This window comes from Aspergillus terreus, genomic scaffold (assembly GCF_000149615.1).
Source record: "Aspergillus terreus NIH2624 scaffold_3 genomic scaffold, whole genome shotgun sequence".
NCBI classification, from domain to species: domain Eukaryota; kingdom Fungi; phylum Ascomycota; class Eurotiomycetes; order Eurotiales; family Aspergillaceae; genus Aspergillus; species Aspergillus terreus.
Window position 1 is genome coordinate 1970391 of NT_165926.1, and position 18796 is coordinate 1989186.

Here is an 18796-nt window from a genome sequence, read left to right on the forward strand (position 1 = left end):
CCAGAACCATCTGAGCAACTCTGTACGACGATAAAAATAATCACTGCCCCTTCCACGTGTCACTATCGACATCATCGAAGAAAACCGCCGACTGTCGCTGCATCTCAACCAACATGCTATTCCGGCGTGGGTGGCGAGCCTCACGCAGGGCCGACGCCGTGGCGGAGTCAACGCCAGAACTATCGGACATTTCCGCAGAGTTGGCATCGGCCTCCTTGGAATACTCCCCCGTCCGTTCGGGAAGATTCTGATCCAGACGTTCGTCTATCGGGTTGACGGGCCCGTTGCCATGACCGTTGCGGAGACGGAGCTGCGTTGGGGACGTGGCACGGCCGCCGCCGCGCGGAGCGGTCTGCTGCAGGCCCTTGATGATCGCGTACTCGATCTTGAGGCGGTTCTTGATAAACTGGATCTTGGGGAACGCGCTCTGCTGGCCCATATGGATCATTCGGGCCAGGCGCTCCGGGGTCGGATCAGAAAGGATGTAGTAGAAGTCGGACGGGACGGTCTTTGGCCAGATGGTGACGGTGCCGCTGAACTTCTGCAGCCAGATCTCGCTCCAGTCTTGGCCCATCGGACGGGGAAGGAGTTCCAAGTGGCGGAGCACGCGCAGCCATTTATTCATGTCTAATTTGATGTACTGCTCTATGGCTGATCCCAGGAAGCCGCCGCGCCAGCCTCGCCCTTTTCTATGGGTGACGGGTCGCCCGACGGCGCCTCGGGAGCTGAAGAAGAAGAGGTTGATGTGCGGATTTACCTGCAAGGTGGAACGGTCAGTGGTACGTCTCGTGTGTATTGGGTGGGCTCATACCTGTGAGACGATCGTGAAGTTGACGTTGAAGTGGAGATTCAGCGCCTTGATGGGAATGTCAGTCCGTAAGCTGCCGTCCTTCCACTTGTGACCAAACGAGTACGGTGCCAGTGTGCCATCGCGCTTCTTGGTCATCAGGACCACGGGGTTCAAGATACCGGGGACGGCGGCAGAGGCGAGCACAGCACTCCAGATGACACAGTTCGGGGATGTCAAGTAGTTCGCCAGGATCGTGGGTGAATGAGGATCGGAGGGCACGCATGACACGTTCAGGATTCGACCTGTTCGCTCGTATGCCTCCCGAAAAGTGGTGGATCCCCTGCAAAACCAGCTGCATTGTCGTGCCCACTCGAGGGTGTCGAATCGCGCTCCTGTGCGCCACCACCGCCGAACCCACGTCGTGAACCCTTCATGGCACGCTCGAATGCGGTGTGCCAGGGCGGGCACGAGTAGCTGCTTCAGTTCTTCGTCCGTTCGCGTAGCAACCAGCGCAGCTACCAGTGCTCCCCCCGATGTGCCGGTTATGATCTCGGGCAAAACGTTGTTATCCAGCAAAGCCCGGACGACTCCAAAATGGTAGTAGGCAAAAGTGGCGCCACCCGATAGACAAAGCGCGGTGCGTCCAAAATTTGTATCCAGGTGCTTGAAATGATGATATTTGTCTTCGTCGCTGATCTGCTTAGATTCGGCAACCAACTCCAAGCAGGCCTTCACCTCGTCAACGTATTCCTGTACCAAAACTTTGGTCCCCGAGTATGTTTCGCTGTAAAGACGGGGGTTCTCTACACCGGCAAAATTGTTCTTGACACACGCTTCGAGAATAGTGCACAGCTCCTCGACCGCCGGCGACTCTGCCGCGTTGACCTGTTCGTGGTGCATCTCCCACTCCGCATCTTGCCTCAGCTTCCGCAGCTGCGAAACCAGCTTATTTATGGTGATATGGTCATAGTATGCGTTTTCGTCGATCTCCTTCCACGCATGGTTTCCCAGATGGGCATCGAGTGCCTCCGCGGCCTTGAGCCAGTCGCGATAATTAGTCTGCACATAGAGCTGTTTCCGCAGGGACTGCCGCTTCCCGCGCCAGGACACCCACTGCTCGTAGATAAAGATGTAGAAGCGGGTCAGGATATACGCTACACCCAGGAAGCTGATCCAGCCCAGCACAAAGGCCAGAAAGGGCCACTTCAGAACGGTGTACAGCACGCCTTCTCTGGTCTCATCCTTTGTTCGCCGCGGCTCCTTTCGGCGGCCGCGGGTCTTGCGGACGCGCTGGTAGACGGGGCGCCAGTCGTTGAGGGCGACGAGGGGGAGCACGTCCTGGTCATTGAGGGCGTTTTCGAACCGTCGCAGATCATCCGGGTGGATGAATTCGCGGTCGTAGTCGGGGAGGGCACGAGGATCGTAAACGTTGCCAATTGCAGAATCGGTCATGATCAAGAAGCATTCATGGCGGGATTACAGGGACGTATTTGTAGGGATGGATGGGCATCCGTACCATGGCATTGGCAGGATTGCGAGATTCGAGTTGGATGGAGAGGATGACATCGACGTCACACAATCGGAGGCTACACCGCCACAGCGGCTGGTCCAGCCACAGTAGTGGGGTTGATACATGACTCAGCAGTGGCGGGAGACCCCGCGCCAGAGCCGAGATAAGAAGAACCATGGGTCCACACCCCCTCCCGCCAAATCAACAAGGGTTTAATCTTCTTTCTCAACAGGGAATGTTTCATGGCGGACTCCGACGTCCCAGCCGCTAAGAGGGTTTATCCCCGCTATCTCAGTTCTCTTTATGCTTTCTCCTTAGTTTCTGTTGACTTTCCATTACAAGTATTATCAAGTGGAATTGGATCTTCACCGACTTTTCGATGCAACCACGGGATATCTGAACAGATATCTGAACATCGGAACACCCCTCGCAAGTAAACAAAGGTCTCCGTATCACCTGAATAGGTAGAATGTAGGGGGTCCGGAGTATGTACCGACTGCTCGGTCTGGGGAACATTGTAAATGCACGGAGGGCCGTCCACATGCTTCAGAACACGCGGCCAGCAAGTTGATCGGCTGTGGGTGATCGTGGCATCTGTACATGCCTACGTACACCATACATCCTCTGGGACCGACATGTCGTATGAAATCCACTCCAGTGGCACAGAGGCAACGAAAGACTCACAACCTTTTCTCGGCGCCTTCACCACCCGGATTGAATTTCGCCTTCAGCCTTCGAAAGAATGTCGCGCGATTAGCGGTCAAAATCTCAATCATGGCTTGCTGAAGGGGCGATATATGAGATACCACTTGTGTCATCACCTGAGGAGTGGCGAGCGTCTACTTCGTAGGGAGCCGACTGATTGGAAGGAAGTGAATATCAACCAAGCCACTTTGACCTTTAAGCATTGCGGGGTAAATTCCCAGCCGTCATGTTCGTAGTCCTGAAAGGGGAACCGGAGACTACCTACCTTCCGGTGGGATGAAACGGATTCTCGACGCTGTTGAGTGGTAGGGGCATGGAAGGATTCAACACGAAGTCGTATGCGCGAGGACGCTCCATCCGATTCCTCCCGCTGAAGGGGTCAACCTGGCGATGATTTGCAGCTACCGCACGCTATGCGAGTTGGTCTGGCAGGCTACAGCTTCCCCTAGCACGTTTTTGTCTGCGCCGCGATTCCTTTCGTAGGGGTCGGCTGCACGCGGGCTTACTCGAGAACATGATTATGAACGCCATGGATCTAACTGCAGCTTTAGTGAGCTTGGATTTAGCCTTCTCGGTTAGAGATCGCCGAGGGGCATCATATGGCCGATGTAGGCGCTCAGAGGCTGGCTGGGGAAAAAGGAATGAGACTCAATATCCTATCGATTGCCCCTCCTTTCTTGGATACAAGATAGCAGACACCTACTGTCCACCGTTATGTCGGTGATAAATCACCCCTTGAACGGGCCGTTACTGAACCTACACAGGCCACTTAGACCGACGGCCGAGATTAATGTTCTCGCGCGGTTGCCGCCGCGTTGGTTTCACGGTGGCATTTGGGGTAACGTTATTGGGAAGTCGCAAAATCCTTAGCCCGAGGGTACCTCTACAAGTATTCTGTTAGTCAACGTCTGGCGTCACCATGGGAATGGATGGAATGGAAGAGTTCAAGTAGGGTTTCCCGAAACAGGAACCTGCAGGAGGGGGGCGCGAGTGAACCTCGCTCATGGAGTGTGGGAGGAAGAATTGAAACAGCCACCCTCCGCCCGCGATGGTGACTAAACTTTGCCCATCCTCTTCCGAATTCTCTCTAATGCATGAAGATCGGGCAAATCGGTGCTTTTTCCTTGGTCCGTGTGCGCCGTGCGCGCGCGCGATACATCCAACATGCATGACCGACCTTTGCAAACCCCCTTGAGGACTGACCAACCACCCCTCCCCGTCCGAGTCTACTCCATACACGATGCTTGCCTCACACGCGGGATCGCAACATGCAAATGGTCGCCATGGACACGCTCATTGGCAGGAGAATCGCACCTTCGCTGATCGTTCGAGCGGTTGACGGAGTGGAGTCGTCACCCGCCCTCGCACCAGTCGTTCGATCTCCATATCCACTTTTGGCTCGGGTTGGTCGTGTCTGATGCGTTGCTTTGTGTGTCCGAGCCGGTACTCGTCTTGCCGGCGCGTATTTCCCGGCGTGGCTCCATGAGCGCATCGAGTGGAGATGCAAGTCCCATCGTGCTACTCCATACCGCCTATGTGGATGAAGTAGCACCGTTTGTTCGCAAATGGAACTGCCTACTTTCTTCACGATGTCATTCTGCGGGTCATGTGCGAGGCGACGCTTGGGCTAAATCTGATTATCGTTCCCAAGGCCCTCCCCCAATGACGAACTAATCCCCCGTCCCGTTCTTTGTCCTATGTCGGAGACAGCAAGACGAATGAGCTCTTGCCGGAGTCGCCGCCAAGAAACCCGAGCTTGCATCGTGTGAGACACGATTGATTCAGGGATCAAGTGCACCGCATCGTCGTACCGGCCGCTCCCTTACGTCGTGCATGATATAAAAAAGTTTTATACATGCATACAGCTATATGCCGTCGGTCGCGGGCTTGCGCGCAGAAGCCTCCTAACATCGCAATCTACATGCGGCATAGCTGCGCGGCAGGCAGCAATTCGGTTCGCCGGGCGATGGCGCAACACTCCCTGCCTCTTGATAGATATAAAACTCTCCTACCGCGGGAACGCCGTTTCAGACTTCTTTATTTGCCTTTCCCATCCGGGGCAAACTGGGCAGGGATTTAATTTTGTATGATACCCGCGGTTCTGAGCGCGTATTGCGTTCGAAACGCGGTGTACCGGGGTACCGACACTGGATCGCCCTCCGATCATAACATCGTCTGCTATAATTCGAGGCTGACCGTGGCTATTTATTCTGTATGGTGATTCGTATGTCCCGTCAAGCCTGCAGACGGGGATTGGTGGGCAGCCGCGAGGCTGTCGGTCACCGTACCATCCACAATGATTCATGAACGTCATTGATCTAAGGCGCGGGGCCAATGTGCGTGCAGCGATGGATGTTTCCGGGCGATCACAAGAACGTGGGGCGTGGTGGATGAAGAAGAACACCAAGAGGGGATGAAGGTCGGAAATGAACAGGACGGATGGGAACCATGGATCGAATGATGGAGAAACGGTCTATCTGGCACGGCAGGAGGGGACTCACCGAAGAATGTGAATGGTGGTGGTGTGATGAGGCAGGCATGTGTATGTGTGTTTGTGTGTGTGTGTGGGATAGAGCGGTGTGACTTTTGATAGTGATTGATTTTGATGGTTGGTTCGGACCACCAAACTTAGTATACCGGGTCGCCTATTGTAATGCTTGTATATCGAGGCGACTGAGAGGATGATACTGGGTGAGGAAAACAGTCATCCTGAACGCGATTTCCGAGTCATCCCTATGAGAATCGTGATGATGACTCGGTCATATCCTGGTCAGTTGATCGGACGGAGGCAAATTTGACGGTCTCCACTTGAGCCTCTCAGGGATGATAATATCATATCAGGTTTACGGTCAGTGCGATATACTTACTATAGGGAGTAGACACAGTGTCTTCGGAGAAATGGTTATCTTCCGGATCTTAGATAGGCCGTGCACCAGGGACGGGATCGATCAGAGGCGGCATGGATCCAGGATGTTCTACATGTACGTAGCATACGATGGACTGACTCTTGTGTCCCCTGAATAGGGGGGTTCATTCGAGCCGTTTCTTTTCTTTTTATTATTATTACTATTTATTACTACATATGTACTGTCTTTTTTTAACCCTCGTCCTTTGCAGTGCCTCTAGAGCCTCTGCAGGAAAGCGTCATGCAGGTGACCCAGAACCGGCGGTGATTCGCCTGTGATGCCTCCGCCAGGGCGCTATCAGCTGCACGTTGGAAGCCCCACTGCCAATCACGGGTGGTGTTGATAGCGAGAGAAGGTTGCATCGGGTAACAGTCGAGCTCCGCCCCAGCACGGGTCACTCCTCCCCTCCGATCATCGTCATTCAGCTAAAACTTTTCTTTGCCCGCTCTTTCACCCGCCCTGCATCCTGTGGGCGGTCTTCATGCTGCTGCTGATCACTCCATTATCATCACTATGTACTATTATTATGACCGCATCAGAATTGAATTTCTTTCGGCCAAGCGTCCGCGATCGGTTTACTGTACACCCGCTTCACTCTCGTGTTGTCATTCAGAGTACGAGTTATCTACTCCGTAGGACTCCACCGCCTGTCCGGGAGCCGAAGAATGTCATGACGGAATCCCTTGGGTCCAGCGTTGTTTTGATCTGGCAATCAATCATATCCCGCTCTGATCTGAAACCGTCCAGATATTCACCTTTCTCGTCATGTTCAGGAATGGTTCCAGGGAGGGGTAGAACCTTAAGGACATTATCCTCATTCCAGACGGTGACCTCTCATTTATTGATCCCCTCATGGAATTGTGTACCAGGGGTAACACTCCCCAGATGAGTCTACCCCGAAACAGCTGTCCCGAGGACTAACCCGGTGGCTGACCATGGTTCGGCTCAAGCGCGATACTCCGTAGATTTTGATAGGGACGGCAGCAACAGGAGACTAAATCGAATGGAGAGGTTGCCACCGGTATTGTAGTAAAGGAGGAACGAAAGGGACGGCGGGAGAAGTTACCATCATATAATGGAATCACGACAGGAATAATAATAACGGACATATTAAAGCGTCTGTTAGTTTCAGAGGATCAGCTATCGAGGCAAATTTCCAACCCTATATTGGACGGGACTAAAGATGAGTGGTCCCCGCCATACCATACGATACCGGTGCACGTACGTACCTCGACTCCTATCCCGATAACAACCATCACCAGCGCCATCATAATAAGAATAATAATAATAAGCGAGCGTAGTCATAACAACCAACTAATAAGCGTCCGTTCCGATACCTTGGTCTTTTGTTCGAACACGATTCTTTGACAGATGACTTGGAGTCCTAAATTAATATTAAATCCTAGACGTCTCTATCGTCTATCAACCTTTTTCTCTATCTGAATATTATCAGCTTACCGTCCGCCTAAGCCCCTCCTCCCTCAGCTGATTGATCCAGTGCACATCCCATTACCCACCCTTGGCTTGCCCCCCCATCGTGCATACCACCACTAAACTGCTAGCCTGACTAGCCTCTGGTGCTTGCATATTAGATTTACCTTCCCCCGGCCCTGTCCTATCCTGTCTGGTCTGGTCTCACTTTTTTTTTTCCTTCTCCCTATCCCGTCCTATCTACTCTATCGCATCTCATCTTCCCTCCCCTTTTCTCCAACGACCTTCCTCCTCCCCTTCTCTCAGTACGCCTCTTCTCTTTGCATTGTCCAGGCGACAAGCTCCCTGCAACACGGGATTGGAGGGTCTGTTCCTATTCAGCTTTCAACATCACCGCCGTCGTGGGAGGTTTCGTGAATTCATTTCGTCTTTCTTATTGTTCATTTCTCCTCGGTTCTCCATTCTTCTGTAGACTGCATTTTCATTCTATCTATTTCGATATTTCCCAGGTATGTCCGTCGCTCGTGCTTGTCCCACCTAGACTGACCCCGTTTGTCCCAAGATCCGCGCGTCTCTCCATCCTCTCCTCTGGCCTTGAGCAAACAAAATGTCGACTCCTGTCTCCAACTTTACGAGTATCCTTTGAGCGTTCCTCTTCAGAGTTCGCCTGACTGGACCCTGTCTTGTTGGGCAAAGCATTGTCCGTAATGGAGAAGCTGAACACTGAAGATGGACAGCTTTTCATCAAAGTATGTCTTCCGGTCTCGACGACATCTCCGAGCTACTAACAAACCCCGCAATCTAGAATCTTGCCAGTTTTGTACGCACGCACGAGAAAGCCCTTGCCAATGCTCTGCAACTGCGCCGTCAACCCTCCAAAAATGGATCCTCCTCCCATACCCAGTCCGGCTCGTCTTCGAGCTCGACTACCGCCACTCTCGCCGCCGCTCTATCGTTCGGGGCAATAAAGTTCACCTCGCAAAATATCAAACCCGCGAAACTGACCCTCACCCCTCACCACCTCTTCTACCTTCTCTCCCGCTTCGAAGACTTGTCCATTTCCGTGGGTCCGATGAGTGTCCGTTTGGAGAACATCCAAACCGATGTATCTCAATCCTATGTCTCCTTTCTGAATAAGCCCCAGCGATCGCGGGGTGACCGAGACTCCATTCATTCCGTCTCCAGTGTCCGTAGCGTCATGTCTGGTATGAGTGGGCTCTGGTCATCATTCGGTCTAGGAACAAAGGACTCCGTATCCAAGTCGGAAAAGGCCAAGGCAGCTTTAGAAGCAGACCTTAAATACCTATACTCCGCCTTCACCAAAATCCCCTGTCTCCGTCTAGCCCCGGATCGCCGCGCGCGCCTGATCCGCGGATATGAGGAGTTCCCCTTCGACACCGCTGTTCCTCTCCACTCCTTCAAAAACCTGGGTGCTTTGGAGATAATCGACATAGATTTCCGCTCGTTTTTCGGCTGGGACCGACTCTCCGAGCAACTGAGAACATTGACTGTGAAAAGGGCCAACCTCGAGGATCCCGGCGACTTGCTTACCGGGATCGTGCTTGACGATATTGATAAGCGTCGCAGACGGTCTTCCAAGCACCAGCCGTCACCGGTGTTGGGATGGAATGGAAATACGCACCCTCAGCCGGTCCATAAAACTGAGATGTCCGGATCGCTCTCTGCGCCGGGGTCTCCCGTGGCCGATGCGCCGTTTGGTTCGAGCGCCAGCCCCAAAGCCGCTCCGATGATCCGAGGTGCGTCCGAGGGTGCCAAAGGCCGGCCACGGACGGGAAGTATTTCTCCATCGCGTCCGACCAGCTCGAAGCACTCGTATCGTCACAGCCGAGGGAATCCTTCACACATACGCCGCACGGGATCCGGCAGTTCGAACTCCAGTGAAGCCTCCGGACACCGCAGCGGAAGTTCGTCGAATCTCCTGGCTGGGATCCTCCCCCCGATGAAATGGCGATTCCTGCGACATCTCGGTCTCCCGGACAACTCGTTGACGACCCTGACGGCCGCCAGTCTGGCCCCGGTGGCCAACACGCTCCAGTCCCTCGACCTGTCCGCCAATCTGTTCACCGAAGTTCCGGATAGCTTGGCCTCGTTGGTCGCCTTGAGAGCGTTGAATCTCGCCAATTGCATGATTGAGTCTCTGCATTCCCTGTCTCGCAACCCGCTCCCCGCCATCACCGCGCTGAACCTCCGAGGCAACCGTCTTCGCTCGTTGGCCGGCATCGAACGACTGCTTTCGCTTGAACGGTTGGATCTCCGTGATAACAAGCTGTCTGATCCAACGGAGATCGCCCGACTGACCTGTCTTCCTGAGATACGGGAGATCTGGGTGTCGGGCAACCCGTTTGTGAAGACCCATTCCGGGTACCGTGTGGTGATATTCAACTTGTTCCGTCGCACGCCGGGGTACGCCGAAGACATCATCATCGATGGTTCGGGACCAGGGTATACGGAGAGGAAGCAATTAATCGAGCGGGTGGCGGAACCCGAAGCCGCACCGGTCATCCGATCCGCCGCCGCGGATCATTCAGCCGTTGTCAGCAAGCCCACGATCTCGGTTATCCCAGGGAGTCATCCGCCCAAAGCTGGGGAAGAGCAAGAGCGGCCCACGCGGCGAGGGACACCGGATGTCAAGGAAGTGGGGTCCAGTCGTCGCAAGAAGGGTCATCGGCGGAGGATAGTGGACCTGTCTGTCGAAAAGCCTTCCACTGATGGTAATGAACACCCAGGTGCAGTGGTGCCTTCTGCCCTTTCCGTTCCGCACCTTCAATTACCCGTTGATCCGTTTGTCACGCCGTCTGCCGACCGTCAATGGAAATCTGATGGTGGACCTCAGGCCGGACCTTCGAATACGCACGTGCCCCTTAGTGCTCGAGAGCTGCCTCCGCTGCCCGTGGAAGAAGCTCTGCCGATCCCCCGCTCCCTTCAGGGAGCAGACTGGAAGGTCGACCAGGAGTTTGTCCAACGGCAGCTTGAGGCTCTGAAGCAAGACGTGGGCAACGGCTGGCTGACTACGTTGGGGGAACGCGGTTGGGAACAAGCGTCGCGAGATCTCGGCGAGCCCGGCATGATTGCGACGGATTCCCTGGCTCGACCGAACACCCAACCGATCCTCAGCGGTGGTCACGCGCTCGGTTGATATTCATTGGCATCATGCCTACTTTCAAAAGTGGATTTTGACCCGTTTTCTCACATAAAAAAGAACCCCCACTCTTCATTGATACATCGATATACACAACCACCTCCTCGCGGAGGACTGATCATACTGCACTGCTGGTTGAGCACGTCCTTGACCAGCGGTTTGCCGATTCCCGGCTGCATTGTTGAAGGCGTTTAGTGATCTGACGAGATTGCGGGCCGGATGTATGAACGCTTGTCATCGCCTCCGCTTTCCCCTCCCATTTGTTTCCATCTGCACTCTTCATTCGACCTTTCGGCTGGTCCATACTATATGATGGGAGGCATTCATTCTTCCAAGAGTCTTTAGACCACTTGTACTGTACTGGGGTGTACTGGTGTTGCAGGCGTTTCTGATTGTTTCTCTTGTTTCGACATGGTTTAGTTGATGATGTCGCGGGATGATTCCTCTTTGATGATATCTTGGGGGGATATGGATTTCCGTTTTCGATTCTGTTTTGAGTTTCTGGCGGGATGTATACCTTTGGAACCTTTTTTGTTCTGTCTTTCCTGCTCCTGTTTCGTTTTGCCCTGAGAGCAGTGATGAGTTTCGGACCTAATGCATGAGCTACGAAGATGTTGTGATGATATTCTCCCATGACTCGGGTACTAGGATTAGTCGAATGCAAACCGTTTGGCGTTGAATTGTTGATGTCCACTGGTATGATAGATGGTAAGGAAGTGATCTATGGAGGGGCTCCTTGCAGCTGTCCATGGCCGGAGGAGGTCGAAGCGCCGCGATGCTTATTTTTGGGACGGACTGGATGGGAGTGGGACGTATAGGAGGGAGCGGGGGGGTAAGCTGGTAGAATATAATTCAAGTAAGAGAAGAGAATGTTTCAGTGATGTTAGAAAGACTTACTAGAGAGAAGAGTCTTACCCTGTAGATAGAACCTAGTAGATGAAGAGACGGTTGTCTACTACCTCTACCGTCCCGTAGGTAGGTGCGGCAGACCGAGAGGTGGAGGAGAGGAGGGTATTCAATACGGTAATATTACGCCTCCCTTTTTCTCCTTGCAAGCTGAATTCCCTTCTCTCGCTTTCTCGCTTTTCTCCTCCTCTCCTCCTCCTCCTCTCTCTCTCCTCCCAACCAATCTCCATTTGGTGAGTCTTTCCTCCCTCTATCTAGTCCGTCCATCTTCATCATCCTCTGCTCCCGAACTAACCTCGTATTTCTCCTTCGTTTCTTCCCACTGCAGAGCTTGTGGATTTGTTGCAAATTTTCCCTCGCCGCCCCAAAACACAAACAGTCCGACCAGCCGACCGCTGCGAAGAAAAAGATCTCCCTTGATTGCCGACAACCGTTTCCATCGCCTCCTCGTCGTCGTCGTCGTCTTCTTCTCAATCTTCCGTGGTCGACAGCTCCCTCACGCCACCTTGCGCTCGTGTAGAATCGGTTGACCGTCTCTTATCTCTCGTCTTTTTCATCCTTTGTCGCATCGTTCCCATCGCGTGTCTGTCGCCAATCCGTCCCGGAATCCGAACCACTCCTCCCCCAACGAGTTTTTCCCCTCGTCTTGCACGCGCGCCTTATCTCCTTCACCACCATCCCCCATCCACCAAAGGTAGTGGGAGTCATTCACAACTTTCTGGCGTCACCGCCAGATCCCTCCGTTGTCCTCAAGGCCATTCGGCCTGTTTCCGCCGCCTTTTACTTTCGGTTTTCTTAGATCCCGTTTGGTAAGCCTTCCGCCCCTCCTCCCCCATCCGCCCTGTCGTCTCCCATCATCCATCCAGAGAGGGAAAAAATTCTCCAGGCGGTTGATTCACGCGTTTCTCGCGCCCTCGCCTTCAATACTAGTTGCCGTATCTCTATTCTTGAGTGATCCTAACACCTTCCTCGCCACAGTCTATAGACGCCGCGTCATCAATCGTGCCGAGCTCTTCGCCAGCGATTCTTCGCCCTCTTTCTCTTCTCTTTTCTTCGTCGTCTTTCTTTTGTCGCCCCGCGCCTGTTTTAATCAATTACATTGCCCTCCGTCTCTTTTCTTCTCCCTCCCCCTTCCCCATCTCTCGCTAAAGCCACTTCGTCATGGCGGACCAAGAAGTGGATCTGGACTCGATCATTGATAGACTGTTGGAGGTGAGAGGCAGCCGCCCGGGAAAGCAGGTTCAGCTCCTGGAGTCGGAAATCCGCTATCTCTGCACCAAAGCCCGTGAAATTTTCATCTCTCAGCCCATTCTACTGGAGCTGGAGGCCCCCATCAAGGTAAGACCAATCCACCATCCGGAGCCGCCGCTTCGTATGAGAATTGGGTTCGAAATCGTGTTCACTAACTTCCCGGTGCGTTCAGATCTGTGGTGACATTCACGGCCAATACTACGACCTCCTCCGTCTGTTCGAATATGGCGGCTTCCCCCCAGAGGCCAACTATCTGTTCCTGGGCGACTACGTCGACCGTGGCAAGCAGTCTCTAGAGACTATCTGTTTGCTTTTGGCCTATAAGATCAAATACCCTGAGAACTTCTTCGTCCTTCGCGGAAACCACGAGTGCGCGTCAATCAACCGGATCTACGGATTCTACGATGAGTGCAAGCGGCGGTATAACATCAAGCTGTGGAAGACCTTCACGGACTGCTTCAACTGCCTGCCGATTGCCGCGATCATTGACGAGAAGATTTTCACCATGCACGGTGGTCTGAGCCCCGATCTCAACTCGATGGAGCAGATTCGCCGGGTGATGCGTCCTACGGATGTAAGTCCGGCTTTTCTTTCATTACATCCCCCAAATTCCGCCCCCAAAGTAATGCGCGCCGGGAGGTTCCCGGTTCTTTCCGAGATCCCACCTACGCAGATGTACAACAGAATCTGCCGGGCTCCGTGAAGCTCAAGGCTCGACTTGCTGACTGAAATAGATTCCTGACTGCGGTCTTCTGTGCGATCTGCTGTGGTCCGATCCGGACAAAGATATCACCGGCTGGAGCGAGAACGACCGAGGTGTGTCGTTCACGTTCGGTCCGGACGTCGTATCACGCTTCCTGCAGAAGCATGATATGGATCTGATATGCCGTGCGCACCAAGTCGTCGAGGACGGATATGAGTTCTTTTCCAAACGACAGCTGGTCACGCTATTCAGCGCGCCCAACTACTGTGGCGAGTTCGACAACGCCGGCGCGATGATGAGTGTTGATGAGAGCTTGCTTTGTTCCTTCCAGGTAAGCCGGACGCCGAGGTGTGACTGGGCCGAGCTAATTATTTTCTTGCGATAGATCTTGAAACCAGCAGAAAAGAAACAAAAGTACGTCTACGGGGGCACGAGCTCAGGCCGACCCATTACTCCTCCGCGAAAGCAAAAGAAAAAGTAAGAAATCATACGAGCTTTTCCATGTGCAGCAGGTTCGGGCGGAGATAAGAAAGAGCGGCATATACCCATCCACCTTTGTCACCACACGAGAGACCCCTATCGCAACGTACGACATCGAATGGCCATGCATTAGACGACCGGAAGCAGCAGAGATACCGAACCACGCGAGAGAGAGAGATTCTCCTCACCGAGAGGCAGACCGTCACCTCAACCACCTCCCCGCACATGAACGCAGCGACTCGAATAGTTTCCCTTTCTTCCTCTTGTTCCTCTCTCGGCTTTAATGACTTTTCTCTCTGGAAGGCACTTCTGACAGTAGGGGGTTGGTGTTGTTATTTTATTGTCTTGTTTCTCGCCGATTTCCATGTTTATTTTCCCATCTTCTTGTTCCATTGTTTTGTCCGATTCATTCCATCGTCCGGGAAGGGAAGCGACGGGCTGCATCTGGTGTTCTCGTTTGCTTGTCTTTTTGAAAAGAAAATCTTCCTGTGAGTGTAATGCCAACCAATAAGCAACGACTGTTCTCTTGACCTTGTGCAATGAGACGAAGCCGACTAGGATTGGCGGTATCCTGTACACGATGGATGGCCGTACACTATATGGTCCTGTATTCTAGATCATATTGGACATATCGATACTGCGAAATGTGGTAGGAGAATCTACGTAGATACAGGTAGAGATTGACGCTATGCTGCATTCAAGCTAAAGAGACGGACGGTACGGTGGTATGAAACAAACAGAACAAGCAGGACTTGAGACGGATGGATCGGTCTAGTTTTCTTCCCCCAATGATCCAGCGATCGACACATGTTTCTTACGAGAGTCGACGACAATGTTTAGACATACTGCGACAACCACCGGATCCCCTCACCGTAACCTGTCGAACATCAGCATCAGCACCGCGCACGAAACAACCCGCAAGGGAGTAGAAGAAAGGAACGGCAAAGAAAACATACCCTGTCTCATGACAACCGAACACATAAACACCTCGATAGGCCGGATACCCTCAAGCGGCACCTTGCCCTTCCCTGTGGTCTGGTACAGCCCGAGCTGGTGGCGCAGCTCGTCCTCGCTGACGGCGTCCGGGTGGTCGATCTTGTTGCCGAGGATGAGGAAGGGCACCTTGGCCAGCTCCTCCATGGCGAGGAGGGCGTCCAGCTCGGCCTTGGACTCGGGGAACCGCTCGTAGTCCTTGGCGTCGACCAGGAACACGATGCCGCTGACTTCGGGGAAGTAGTCTTTCCAGAGGCGGCGGGCTATCATCATCATTATTGTTAGTTTTGTTTGTTTATTTGGCTGGGTTTTGTTTGACGGGCGGAGAGGGTGAAGGGAAGGACGCACCCTGCTGATGGCCGCCGAGATCAAAGGTGGTGAAGCGGTTGTTGCCGATGGCGAGCTCCTCGGACGCTGCATGTGCCGTTAGTATCCAGCTTTGTGTTTGCGGTGTCTGATGTAGGGCCATACTCGGATGGGCGGTCGGCTGCAGGATAGCGACGCGGTCGTTCTATCAGCAATAATTAGTATTAGCATGTTGTCTGGGCCAAATCTCCCGTCCAATCCGCGGAACCCACCTTGAGCATGTGCAAAAGGGTCGTCTTGCCGGCGTTATCGAGACCCAGGAACAGCAGCTTGGCGTGCTTGTTCAGCAGGCCCAGCGAGGCCAGAATGTCGTAAACTGTCATCCATCGTCGCTCATGTCAGTCTCCATCTCGGAACCGATTATTCTCCCCGTCCCTCTTTGCTGTTTGTTCCCCCTCCGGAGTGGTGGGTGGACTTGAGTCGACGGCAACAGGCACGCGAACTTACACCAGTTGATGATCCACATGATGGAAAAGCGATCGGTCGAAGCGCAGAAACGGAGACGACTGCGTGGGTGGTGGCGGGAGGTTGCGATGGGCTGGCGAGGACAGAGAAGCGAAGAGAAGAGGGAGACCGTCCGGGACAGGTTGACTGACGTTGAGTTGGTCCGCTCGGTCGCTAGACGCCCTAGCCGAGCGGCTAGTTGCGCGTGTAATATTGGTGCCTCAGGCAGGATTCGCATCATTGCCACATCACGGAACCATGCCGACTTTGCTACCTTTGCTACTTCAAGGTTACAGTGCAAGTGATTGAGCTCAGGTTGACTGCATTGACTTTACAAACAAAGGGGTATACTCCATAGCCGCCTCCATGCAAACGAATGCGAACAATATGTATACGGGAAAGAATGAAGCGACCGCCTGTAAATGCAGACAGATGTCCTCCATGAGGAAAGGCAGATAGTAAGGAAATAAGACCGTTGACACGTCACGTAGTTAAAAACAATAAGCAACTGTAGCGAATGGCGCTCGCTCAAATGTACACCAATCAACCCATGATGATCAGGGGGCAGAAAAAGAAAAGACTGGGTGACCGTTACAATCAAAAATATGTACAAGAATGACACGGTCCACCGGACGAGCTTAAACAGATAGGACGAGCTGCGCGTTCTCTCCAACGCCGTAGGCTCGGCACCTCTCAGCAACTGCGAGGCCCAGGTCCTTCATCCGTTCGGCGCCCTTGCCGGGGATCGGTCGTCGCTCCATCTGCTCCTTAGCAGCTTTGCGACAGTGTTGACGCCAGAACTTTTCCTTGCGTTTCTGGCGTTTCTTTTCGAGCCCCTCGACGATGTCGATCGGGCCTCGCGTATGCACCTCGCGCGTACGGGAGGACTCCCGCTCTGGGGATTCCCGGAGCGGGACGATGCCTGTCCACTGGTGCGCCTTGGTGAAGAAGGGGTTCGGGGTCCGGGGAAGCGACTTGGTCCGAGTCATGGGAGGCCGCTGCACCAATTCACTGATGTTCATGCCGCGGGGATCGAGGCGAGGCACGTCCTTGGTAGCCGCGCCTTCGCTCTTGAAGGGCGACTTGAACTTGACCGGCGGTGGCGGAGAACGAAGGCGACGGGGAGACAAACGAGAATGGCGACGAGTCGGCGGCGGCGGCGAAACCATCCGGCGCGGGGACGTCCGGGGCGACTGCTTCCGTGACTGGTCGGCACCAGGGCGTCCGCGAGGCGCCTCATCGACCACCATCGACTCGGCCAGTCCATCGTCGTCTTCCTCATCATCTGGATCCGACGTAGGGAAGCTAGGGTCGATATCCTGAGGGATGACGATCTGCTTTGAAAGACGACGCTGCTCCATGCACGACTTATAGGCGGCTTCCAAAGGCCGGTCCTCGTCAAACGTGCCGCAGACGAAATCCGTGCTGTCTGGCAGGTTAGGAGTGCTGGGGCGCATCTTGGGAACCTTGGTCGGCCGGCTCACGGACTTTCCGGAGAGCGCAGGCGGCCATCTTCGACGACGGTCCTCCTTGGCAGAGTCAAAGGACGTATTGGAATCGCGACGCGGGAGAACGGTGCGGGGGATTTCGAGAGTCTGAGGCGTCGTAGCAGCCGTAGTCGACGTTGGGGCCCAGAATTCGTATTCCGAACCATCCTCACTTTCATCTGAATCGGCGAACCCGGCCTCGTTGTCGGACTCGTTCCCATCATCAGAGAAGTCGTGAACAGTCGAGTCGTCGTCAGCGTCCTCATCCTCCTCATCCTCATCTTCGTCATCCTCGTCCTCGTCCTCGTCCTCTTCAGCTTCCTCCTCTTCCATGGCTTCCTCAGCCTCAGCTTCTTCACCGAGCTTGCGGATCGCATTTTCTTTCTTCATACAATCACTCAAGGTGATCTTCTCTTTATAATCGGAAGACTTGACGACCCATTCGTCATCCTCCTCAACGGAGCTAGCAAACTCATGGAACCGGGTAGCCTCCGATTCCTCGAACTTACCCAGTCCACTCGGAATGACGGCCCTGCGGTCCGGAGCGGGAGACTTCTGATCCTGGGGCGACGGGATGGACGGGGCGGTCTTCTCCGGAGAAGCCTTCCGAGCAACCGGTGCGGGCGATCCACGAGGCCGCGCGCGGCAGGCGGCTCCGCGGAGGGGAGAGCGCTCTTGGCGGGTGTCGGGATCGCGAGCCGGACAGACAAAGGTGAGAGTCGTCTTCCGCTTGAGGGGTTCGGAAGGAGTGGGTTCACTATCCCTACCCTGTGCGACGGGTCGTTGAGGCGTAGGGGGTTGTTGTTGAGGCTTCGGTTCCTCCGCTTTCCGTCCGCATGCGAAGCTGATGCACCTCTTGCGTCCCAGGTTGGCTTCCACTGCAGACTCACCCGCTTGACCAGCGGCAGCCTTGTTGTTTTCCATCCGTGCCGGAGAACCTCTGTTGGTGAACTGGGCCGGCAGTGGAGGGCTTGGGGTGTTGGACAGGGAGGGACTCGTCAGACCGCCATCACTGGTGAGCTCGGCGGTGGACATGCCACTGATGCTGTAAGGGTAGGAGCGGCAGAGGGGGTGATCCTGAGACGGGTGCTGCTCCGACGGACTGAGAACCGGACTGTGCTTGAGGGCCCGGGTGAGGAGGGATTCTTTGTGGTCGGTGACGACGGTGGGGGATTTGACGTAGACTAGGCCGTCGTCGGCATGCATGGTAGAGGTGTCGATAAAATGATGTTCTGGGGGTTCGTCCACGTCCTCAGCCATTTCGTTGTCCTGTTGGACAGGCTTGTTGGACTGATGAGGTGAGAGTAGCATCTTCAATAGGTTGTGCAGCGAGGCAAACGGTCGATCACCACCACGGAAGTGAGCCATCCCTTTAGGAGTCCGAACTGGAGATCAGATAGGGAAGACCACAGAGAGGGAGAGAAGGAAGAAGAGGGAGGTGTGGTGTGGTGAGAAGGTGATGAGGTGGTGGGTGGCGGGATGATGAGATGAGGTCTTTCAGAAAGAGGTAAAGATGAAATCACAAATATCCGATAAGAAGATACTCTCTCAAGAATCGATCAATCAAAGAGATAACCGATCGACCCAGAGGACGACAGAAGAAAAAGGGGTCCCGTCAAGGACGCAAATTGTCATGATATAAAACGGCACATGATGGGAAGGCA

The 18796-nt window shown here is 54.1% G+C and overlaps 5 protein-coding genes across 5 annotated transcripts; 2 read left to right on the forward strand and 3 right to left on the reverse strand.

The window, feature by feature from the left end:
- Positions 1–40: 40 nt before the first annotated feature.
- ATEG_02594 (patatin-like phospholipase domain-containing protein) lies at positions 41–2242 on the reverse strand (the record flags this gene model as incomplete). The annotated part of the gene is made up of 2 exons (XM_001211772.1): positions 41–757; positions 812–2242. The coding sequence occupies 2 exons, from the start codon at positions 2240–2242 to the stop codon at positions 41–43; spliced, it is 2148 nt and encodes a 715-aa protein (XP_001211772.1).
- A 5807-nt stretch (positions 2243–8049) lies between these two features.
- Positions 8050–10499, forward strand: ATEG_02595 (leucine-rich repeat domain-containing protein; the record flags this gene model as incomplete). Its single annotated transcript, XM_001211773.1, has 2 exons — positions 8050–8091; positions 8148–10499. The coding sequence occupies 2 exons, from the start codon at positions 8050–8052 to the stop codon at positions 10497–10499; spliced, it is 2394 nt and encodes a 797-aa protein (XP_001211773.1).
- A 2070-nt stretch (positions 10500–12569) lies between these two features.
- On the forward strand, positions 12570–13843 carry glcA (type 1 serine/threonine-protein phosphatase catalytic subunit GLC7; the record flags this gene model as incomplete). The annotated part of the gene is made up of 4 exons (XM_001211774.1): positions 12570–12746; positions 12832–13233; positions 13394–13693; positions 13748–13843. The coding sequence occupies 4 exons, from the start codon at positions 12570–12572 to the stop codon at positions 13841–13843; spliced, it is 975 nt and encodes a 324-aa protein (XP_001211774.1).
- Positions 13844–14678: 835 nt separating this feature from the next.
- Positions 14679–15667, reverse strand: sar1 (Arf family GTPase SAR1; the record flags this gene model as incomplete). Its single annotated transcript, XM_001211775.1, has 6 exons — positions 14679–14719; positions 14799–15098; positions 15184–15249; positions 15307–15346; positions 15414–15517; positions 15649–15667. 6 exons carry the CDS (start codon positions 15665–15667, stop codon positions 14679–14681), a joined length of 570 nt encoding a protein of 189 aa, XP_001211775.1.
- Positions 15668–16283: 616 nt separating this feature from the next.
- ATEG_02598 (DUF2457 domain-containing protein) lies at positions 16284–18500 on the reverse strand (the record flags this gene model as incomplete). The annotated part of the gene is made up of 1 exon (XM_001211776.1): positions 16284–18500. The coding sequence occupies one exon, from the start codon at positions 18498–18500 to the stop codon at positions 16284–16286; it is 2217 nt and encodes a 738-aa protein (XP_001211776.1).
- Between the last annotated feature and the right edge of the window lie 296 nt (positions 18501–18796).